This window comes from Protomyctophum parallelum, assembly GCF_964188405.1.
Source record: "Protomyctophum parallelum genome assembly, chromosome: 13".
In the NCBI taxonomy this organism is placed as follows: Eukaryota; Metazoa; Chordata; class Actinopteri; order Myctophiformes; family Myctophidae; genus Protomyctophum; species Protomyctophum parallelum.
The window spans coordinates 38,410,895-38,420,843 of NC_139708.1; the positions used below are offsets into that span (position 1 = coordinate 38,410,895).

At 44.5% G+C, this 9,949-nt stretch overlaps 1 protein-coding gene across 1 annotated transcript; it reads left to right on the forward strand.

Moving 5' to 3' along the window:
• Positions 1-543: 543 nt before the first annotated feature.
• Positions 544-7,493, forward strand: LOC310868633 (acidic mammalian chitinase-like; the record flags this gene model as incomplete). Its single annotated transcript, XM_083779090.1, has 11 exons — positions 544-568; positions 896-925; positions 1,011-1,215; positions 1,329-1,382; positions 1,752-1,917; positions 2,012-2,136; positions 2,540-2,663; positions 3,802-3,987; positions 6,062-6,184; positions 6,690-6,860; positions 7,398-7,493. The coding sequence occupies 11 exons, from the start codon at positions 544-546 to the stop codon at positions 7,491-7,493; spliced, it is 1,305 nt and encodes a 434-aa protein (XP_083635216.1).
• Positions 7,494-9,949: the final 2,456 nt, after the last annotated feature.

The following is a 9,949-nucleotide window of genomic DNA, read 5'->3' on the forward strand; positions in this document are numbered from 1 at the left end:
GGTAAATATGCCATATGTTTATTTCTTTATTTCATTATTTTATTTTATTTAATGCCGTAATGTGGTCTGCAATGTTTAGTGTTTTGTCTCGTCCATGTATGTTGTATGTCATTTGTTTTGTTTTATTGTTTACATGTACAATAATTATTGTGACATGTATCTGTGTTGGGAGCCCCTCGAAAACGAGATGCTACATCTCAAGGCGTCTTTTTTTCCTAATAAAGAAACTTGAATCATCATCATCTTTCACAGCCTTGTAAAAGTGCGTGCGGTGGAATGTGTACAAACCTGTATAACCTTCATTTGACTTCTAAATGTCTGCAAATCATATCATTGTTGAATAACACTTGAAAGTTATCGGCACAATTAACAACGCCAGTGGAAAACTGAAAGGGGCAATTAACTCCTGACCAAACAAATGATTTATCAGAATAACGAAGATTATCAAACATGATCAAACAGATCAAACCGTTTTACAGATATGGAGAGGAATATAAGGTATATAAGAGGCTTCTGGCCTTCAGTTAGTTGTACAGACGCACCATGGGCAAGCTTCTCATCTGCGTTGGTAAGTCGAGTTAATTGCTATCGAGGAAAACATTTTTCTGTGCCGAGCAGCAGAGGAAATGAACTGTATCTTTAGATTTACCATGAAACGGATCTACTTTTCTGTTCCAAACTGTTGTTTAACAGTAGGCTATGATCCATATAGTAACTGATGATTATAATAATAAGTAGAAGGATGTATGTGTCATATAGATTAATAACCGGAGGATAAATCTTAGTGCTTGTCCTTACTGACCCAACCACCACTCCTTTTCCTCTCTCTCTCTCTCTCTCTCTCTCTCTCTCACTCTCTCTCTCTCTCTCTCTCTCTCTCTCTCTCTCTCTGCAGGACTGGCTCTCCTGCTGCACGTGCAGCTAGGTAAGACTTTGTCCACTTGGTGTGTTGCTCTCAAACGGCAAAAACATCAACAACAAGCCCTTATTTTGACACTCGTCCCTTGCAGGATCCTCCTACATCCTCTCATGTTACGTCACCAACTGGGGACAGTACCGTCACGGTGCTGGGAAGTTCATGCCCATGGACATCGACCCGTGTCTCTGTAACCACATCGTCTATGCCTTCGCTGGAATAGACAACAACATGATCACGACCACTGAGTGGAACGATGAGTCGCTCTATGGACAGCTCCAAAATCTCAAGATAAACCTGTGAGCGCACACACACACACACACACACACACACACACACACGTTCTGAAAGTGTAAACATTATATTTTATCATAAAATGTGCATGTCATTTTAGATTTTCAGAAAATATTAGCAACGATCTGAAGACCCTGCTGGCTGTTGGTGGATGGAACGTAGGAACTTCTCAGTGAGTATTAAAACTCCTTCAGCGCCACCTGGTGGTCACCAGTTTAGGCTCTGAGTGCCAATTCTCCCATTATAAAAAAGAGAGGGCGTTTAAAAAATAATAAAAATAAAAATAAAATGTAAAAAAAGAAAAGAAAATATTTTTTTTTATTTTTTATTACGTCTTGTCGTCTTTGGCACTCTTTGCAAAGACGTCGGGGTTACGGGATTACGTCCCTGGCACTTAAACAGTTCTCACATACTTACTGTAAAGGCACTCTTTCTTTTACTCTTTTGGATGAATCTCTCTCTCTCTCTCTCTCTCTCTCTCTCTCTCTCTCTCTCTCTCTCTCTCTCTCTCTCTCTCTCTCCCCCCCCCCCCTCCCCCCAGGTTCACATCCATGGTCTCCAGTCCTGCTAACCGTCAGACCTTCATCCAAAGCACGATCCAGTTCCTGCGTAAGTACGGCTTTGATGGTCTGGACATCGACTGGGAGTACCCAGGCTCTCGTGGCTCCCCACCTGAGGACAAGTCTCGCTTCACCGTCCTGTGTGCGGTCAGCCTTCTATCATGTTACAAGACATAACCACCTTAATGGCACCTTGAAATGTTGGAAATCTTTCTCTTCACCACCTCCTGTCTCTCTGCAGGAGCTGTTGGCTGCCTTCGAGGCTGAAAGTCAGCAGAACGGCCAACCTCGTCTGATGCTCACCGCTGCCGTAGCTGCCGACAAGGGAGTGATCGACGCTGGATACGAAGTTTCCCAGCTCGGAGCGTCAGTATAGATAACACACAAACATACAAACAAGTATTTGTCTGCATGGGCATTATAGGCTATATGATTATTTGTGTCTGTTGAGCTCCTACAATTTTCAAATGCTTCCATCATACAGTCTGGTGCAACGAAAGCTCTGAATATGATGTGACGCCTCCTTCCCCGCTGATACGATTCGTCTTTACAGTCGCTCAGAATCAGAAATGACAATTTAATAAATAGCATCCTTTAAGCAGTTTCCCCAGACAGTGTGCGGTCGGTGCGGGACCTTAAAAAAAGAAAGAAAAAAAAGAAAATGATATCATAGATTTCGGAACAATTGGGACCTTCCTGGTTGTCCTATGCACTTTCACTAATACTTTCTTCAAATCCCCCTGACTCCTGTACATCCTTTCATCACCAGTATCCTGGACTACTTCCATGTGATGACCTACGACTTCCACGGCCCCTGGGCGCACGTTACTGGAGAGAACAGTCCTGTGTGGCAGGGCCCAGCTGACAAGGGTGCCATGATGTACTTCAACGTGGTGAGTGTGGAGGTTCCTCCACATTCAAAACACAGTGAACCCCATTGGTTTCTAGTACAGACCCGGACCGCGACAGACCGCTTTGAAGACACGTTTTCTGCGAAATTAAATCCGATGGCGGCGGGCATCTTCAGAGCAGAATCCTGAGAAACATACCGAATTTCATAATTAACCTCGTCGCCATGAAACCGCGGCACCGCGGGTTATCATAATTACCCTTTGATAGCCGAACCTTTATATCAAAATGGACCGGCAGAAGCCAAGCACATACCTCTTTAACCTCTATACCTCGCCCAGGTTGCTATAGGCAACCTTCAGTGTCCCTCCAGGCACAAGGCGAAATGGTTCAGTGTCCCTCCAGGCACAAGGCGAAATGCGTGTGCACTAGTGTTGCACGGGTCAGTGTTTTTTTATGACACGCAGGTCCCGCATTAATTAACCCATTCTGACCTGAGATCAGATTCATACGAGGTTTCCGCTGGACACACACTGGTCTGACGAACCCATTCTGACCTGAGATCAGATTCTAAAAATGTCAGTCGTTCTTCGATTATTCAAAAATAGCAGACCTACAAGCTCATATCGCGCCACTCGGTGGCGCGCTATGAGCTTGTAGATCTGCTATTTTTAAATAGCTAAAGCATAACATGATGCCGACACCAAAATGGGTGCCCGGTCAGAATGGGTTGATAATTTGACTCACCCGTGCGTCGCAGACATAGACAGTACAGTAGAGTTATGCCAACAACAGGACTGGAGACACAGACGCTGAAAGAAAAGAAAAGAAAAGACCTGAGAAAAACTATTTGAAAACGTTTGTTGTTAACGTTGTCCAACTCCTCACTTAGCCTATACAATCCACACACATGCAAACTCACACACATGCACGCGCGCACGCACACACACACACGCACACACTCGCGGGTGTGCTGAAGGAAAGGGGATAGGTGCTGCTGGACTGCTGGTGGTTATAAAAGATTTTCACTCGCTCTGGAGTGTCGGTCAGATAATGTCAGAATACAAGGATGGAAGATGGTAGTAGACAACTCACCACTGTGTTCAAGGACAGCACGGGGACAATAAATGTGTGCTGAAAGGCTACTGTATGCTGTATATTGTTTCCTTGTCCATATTATAGAACTACGCTATGAACTACTGGAAGAACCAGGGCGCCCCAGCTGAGAAGCTGCTGGTTGGTTTCGCCACCTACGGTAACACCTTCAAACTGGCTTCCTCTTCCAACACCGGTATCGGTGCTCCAAGCACTGGACCTGGACCTGCCGGTCAATTCACCGCCACGCCTGGAACCTGGGCCTACTATGAGGTATTTAACTCACCCTGGAACCTGGGCCTACTATGAGGTATTTAACTCACCCTGGAACCTGGGCCTACTATGAGGTATTTAACTCACCCTGGAACCTGGGCCTACTATGAGGTATTTAACTCACCCTGGAACCTGGGCCTAATATGAGGTATTTAACTCACCCTGGAACCTGGGCCTACTATGAGATATTTAACTCAGCCTGGAACCTGGGCCTACTATGAGGTATTTAACTCACCCTGGAACCTGGGCCTACTATGAGGTATTTAACTCACCCTGGAACCTGGGCCTACTATGAGATATTTAACTCAGCCTGGAACCTGGGCCTACTATGAGGTATTTAACTCACCCTGGAACCTGGGCCTACTATGAGGTATTTAACTCACCCTGGAACCTGGGCCTAATATGAGGAATTTAACTCTCCCTGGAACCTGGGCCTACTATGAGGTATTTAACTCACCCTGGAACCTGGGCCTAATATGAGGTATTTAACTCACCCTGGAACCTGGGCCTACTATGAGGTATTTAACTCACCCTGGAACCTGGGCCTACTATGAGGTATTTAACTCACCCTGGAACCTGGGCCTACTATGAGATATTTAACTCTCCCTGGAACCTGGGCCTAATATGAGGTATTTAACTCTCCCTGGAACCTGGGCCTACTATGAGGTATTTAACTCACCCTGGAACCTGGGCCTAATATGAGGTATTTAACTCACCCTGGAACCTGGGCCTAATATGAGGTATTTAACTCACCCTGGAACCTGGGCCTAATATGAGGTATTTAACTCTCCCTGGAACCTGGGCCTACTATGAGGTATTTAACTCACCCTGGAACCTGGGCCTAATATGAGGTATTTAACTCACCCTGGAACCTGGGCCTAATATGAGGTATTTAACTCACCCTGGAACCTGGGCCTACTATGAGGTATTTAACTCACCCTGGAACCTGGGCCTACTATGAGATATTTAACTCACCCTGGAACCTGGGCCTACTATGATGTATTTAACTCACCCTGGAACCTGGGCCTACTATGAGGTATTTAACTCACCCTGGAACCTGGGCCTACTATGAGGTATTTAACTCACCCTGGAACCTGGGCCTAATATGAGGTATTTAACTCACCCTGGAACCTGGGCCTACTATGAGGTATTTAACTCACCCTGGAACCTGGGCCTACTATGAGGTATTTAACTCACCCTGGAACCTGGGCCTACTATGAGGTATTTAACTCACCCTGGAACCTGGGCCTACTATGAGATATTTAACTCACCCTGGAACCTGGGCCTACTATGAGGTATTTAACTCACCCTGGAACCTGGGCCTACTATGAGATATTTAACTCACCCTGGAACCTGGGCCTACTATGAGGTATTTAACTCACCCTGGAACCTGGGCCTACTATGAGATATTTAACTCACCCTGGAACCTGGGCCTACTATGAGGTATTTAACTCACCCTGGAACCTGGGCCTACTATGAGATATTTAACTCACCCTGGAACCTGGGCCTACTATGAGGTATTTAACTCACCCTGGGACCTGGGCCTACTATGAGGTATTTAACTCACCCTGGAACCTGGGCCTACTATGAGATATTTAACTCACCGTCGCCAATTAAGCCTTTTGACGCCTATTTTAATATCAATTGATTACGGTGATCAACTGCGTCCCTCATAACACTCCGGTAGCGGTCAGCTGGAAACCCCCCCCCACCCCACCCCTTTTTGAACGCTAATATCTTGGATTCTCCTTTTTGTGTCAAAACAAGCTAGATTTGCCTCATTTTTTAAAACGATATGATCCTCGCTTACGAAAAGTATGTTTTCTTACTGTACATTTATATTTTATGTTTGCGGTCGCCGTTAAATATCAGATGTTTTCTTATAGGTGGAAATGTAGGCAAAAGGTGACGTGCATTCACCAAAACAAACTGCACATAAATAGACTTGTACAGCCATGTCAGAGGCAGAGATTGTACACTCCAGTGCAACAAGGATTTGCGTTCTATATAGAAACTAATACATACAGTATAGATTTCACATTTGTTTCTAATGGCTTGTCTCTGCTTCATTCAGATCTGCCACTTCCTGAACCAGAAAGGAGTCACAGACGTCTGGGATGTCGCCCAGCAGGTGCCTTACGCCTACAACAGCCAGACCTGGGTTGGATTCGACAACGTTGTCAGCTATCAGGGCAAGGTGCATAGCAGCATTTCACATAATCGCTCAGATTTGTAGACACTACTAGTTACTTGCGCGAGCAGAGCGGCGCAAGTACTGTATTCGGCTGCGTATGTCTTGGATCAGGGAATGTGTATTGTCTTTGGTGGCGTCGCTCGGCCAATCAGGGATTGGGTGATGACGTAACTATGTATGTTTATCTAAAAACATGTGTGACATGTGTGGATGACGTAACAGTTTTAAGTTATTTATGAGGGAGGAAGTTACAAGCGTCAGATATAAGTTGCGTGCTCTGCTCGTGCACAAGTAGGCCATTCATGGCCAACTTGTGTGCGAAGCGCAAGGTGGCAGCTCGATAAGAGTTAATTTCTAGTTCCTGCTTTTGTCATTTATTTTAACGCACTGGTACAGGTTGGCTGGTACACTGTTACAGGTACAGGTTAACTGGTTACTGTTAACTGGTACAGGTTGGCTGGTACACTGTTACAGGTACAGGTTAACTGGTTACTGTTAACTGGTACAGGTTGGCTGGCTGAAGAGGAGTGGTTTTGGGGGAGCCATGGTCTGGACTCTTGACCAGGACGACTTCACGGGCAAATTTTGTGGCCAGGGAATATACCCTCTGATCAACACCCTCAAGGAGGGCCTGGGAGCCAGAATGTGCTGGCGTGTGTCTCCGCACACAGGTCAACCGGTCACCAACAGGTGTGCGGGTGTGTACACACGCACACACACACACACACACACACACACACACACACACACACACACACACACACACACACACACACACACACATGCACGCACGCAGGCACGCAATACAAACTTCAGATGGATCATGGGGAAAGGTAGCAGAGAGGGGCAGTTTAGTGACAAGAACACACAGCCTCAAAACTGTTCAGAGATTGCTACCATACCGTGAGAGTCAGGATTGCTAAATTGGAGTAAAAGACATTCCTGGACCCAGGAAACGGTGCAGCAGAGGGCAAGCAACATCAAAGCTTGGCTATAGAACCAGGCCGTATACATCTTTGCCTGTTTCTGATGTGCTCAGTACTTGACCTCTGGCTATGCTCCTACACGAGTCTGATTATTCCGATAATGGATAACAGTCTACAGTATAGTGGGTTATTGGGTTAATTCAGCGGTGACAATACTACGTAGGCCTATTTCTAGTACAGAGTTCCATCTCTTGAGACATAATCCTCTTCTTCCTCCATGTGTCATGCAGGCGGCTGCTGAATTGATCTGGCTGAAATCTTCCGAGACCATGCAGGCCCATGTGGGTGGTGGGAAGGACCTGCTCCGTAACAGTTCTGTCTACTGATCACTGATGGAAATAAAACGGTACAATTCAAAACACCTGTCCAAGTTATTATTGGAATCCTATTGTTTTTACTTCCGTTACTTATTGCAGTTCTTAATAATAATAATAATAATAATTGTGTGTGTGTGGTGTGTGCGTGTGCGCGCGCCGCTATGCATATTTAAAATGCTGACACATTTGACACATAGGCCTACTGTATATTCAACTTTGGAGGGATTCTTGTCAGTTATACTATTTATGCTGTGATTCACTGTGGTAATGTTTTAACTTTAATAAACTACAACTAAAGCAGTAGCCTACCTGGCCTGGAGCAGTGATTCACTGTGGTAATGTTTTAACTTTAATAAACTATAACTAAAGCAGTACCTGGCCTGGAGCAGTGATTCACTGTGGTAATGTTTTAACTTTAATAAACTACAACAAAAGCAGTACCTGGCCTGGAGCAGTGATTCACTGTGGTAATGTTTTAACTTTAATAAACTACAACAAAAGCAGTACCTGGCCTGGAGCAGTGATTCACTGTGGTAATGTTTTAACTTTAATAAATTACAACAAAAGCAGTACCTGGCCTGGAGCAGTGATTCACTGTGGTAATGTTTTAACTTTAATAAATTACAACAAAAGCAGTACCCTGGCCTGGAGCAGTGATTCTCATGCAGACAACGACTAAGCAGCGAGTCTGACAACTACAACGTTTCCCCGCTTCAGCCTCTCGGCGTCATACGATATAGACGCCATACAGGGTGGGACTAAAAAAGGAAAACAGTCTGAGAGAGTGAGAGATCTGTGGAAGTGGAAACAGAGATGTTTATGAATTAAATAATCTGGTAAATGTCACCAAATGAAGAGCCAGGGATTCATATCAGCGTACGTGTGATGTTTGTATGTTTCAGGTTCAGGTTCAGGTTCAGGTTTATTTGTCATTTGTATACAGAGTATACATACAATGAAACTTATTTTGCTCAGAGCACTCTCAGTCTTACATACACAGGACATAACAAACATCTATAGTGCAAGAAAAGACAAAAACAGGAAAAGAAAAGTGCAAGTGAAGTGAAGTGCAATACAGTTCAAGGCCAGCTGTTCGGCAGCCTGACTGCCTGGGGGTAAAAACTGTTACTGAGATGGGTGGTACGAGATTTGATGCTCTGGTAGCGTTTTTTGGAGGGGAGTAGTTTGAACAGGGTATTTGGGTGATAACAGGGTGGCTGGTGTCTTCCATGATGTTATGGGCTTTTTTCATACAGCGAGTGGTGTAGATGTTATGGAGACTGGGTAATTCTGTAGTGCCGATGATTATAGCTGCTGTTGAAGCTGTGTTCGGTATTTCTACCAAAACCAGCTAGAAACCCCCCCCCAAATAATCATTAATCATATTTGAACTGGCGACCCCCCCAGCCCCCCAACGCACACACAGTTATGCATTTGTACAGTACATCATATTCGCATTTGTATCAATAAAGATGTCTTGAATTCATCTTTTCATAGTTTTTGACAACATATAGGATCATACAACAAAGGTTCATATGCATGTTTTTTTTACATTGTTATATTACTGGGCCTATATGTTTTCATGGGATAAATAGTGTCACTTTGACATGAAATGGAAGTGGTTGGAATCTATTCAAGGTAGACTTTCCATCTACATCCCTCTCCACAACTATTAATATACTACCACAGTGTGTGTGTGTGTGTGTGTGTGTGTGTGTGTGTGTGTGTGTGTGTGTGTGTGTGTGTGTGTGTGTGTGTGTGTGTGTGTGTGTGTGTGAGTGTGTGTGTGTGTGTGTGTGTGTGTGTGTGTGTGTGTGTGTGTGGTGCACACAGCTGTGATGATCAACACACAATTGATAAGTGATCATCCAATCACTTAACACTCTGACCAACGGACCAATGACAGACGGACTAGTTGAACAGGTGACCGGATCCAGTGGGTGGAGCTTTGGATTTAAATAGGAGCGGCCATGTTGTTTCCCAGCATGCTGTTTGCTTTGGGATCCTGCAGGCTGTTTCACTGCATGCTGTCTGTGAGCAGAGCTGTTTGTTCCAAGGTAAGAAGCGTTTGTTTGAGAAACACGGTTGTTGTTTAGACATTAGAGGATTTATAGGACTGTTTATTGTTTAAACATTAGAGGATTTATAGGACTGTTTGTTTAAACATTAGAGGATTTATAGGTCTGTTTATTGTTTAGACATTAGTTCATTTATAGGACTGTTTATTGTTTAAACATTAGAGGATTTATAGGACTGTCTATTGTGACACTAAATGGACAACAATGTCAACAATGTTTGTCCTTTTAGGCCTCATTCACACATGAACATGTTCTGTTGCCCTGCCTGTGTTTGATGGCTGCCTCAATGCTTTTCCAATGGGAGGCACATGGTTTGACAACACTTGTGTTTGATTGCCCCCCTCCATCAAACACAAATGTTTGGTCAAACCATGTGACTTCCATTGG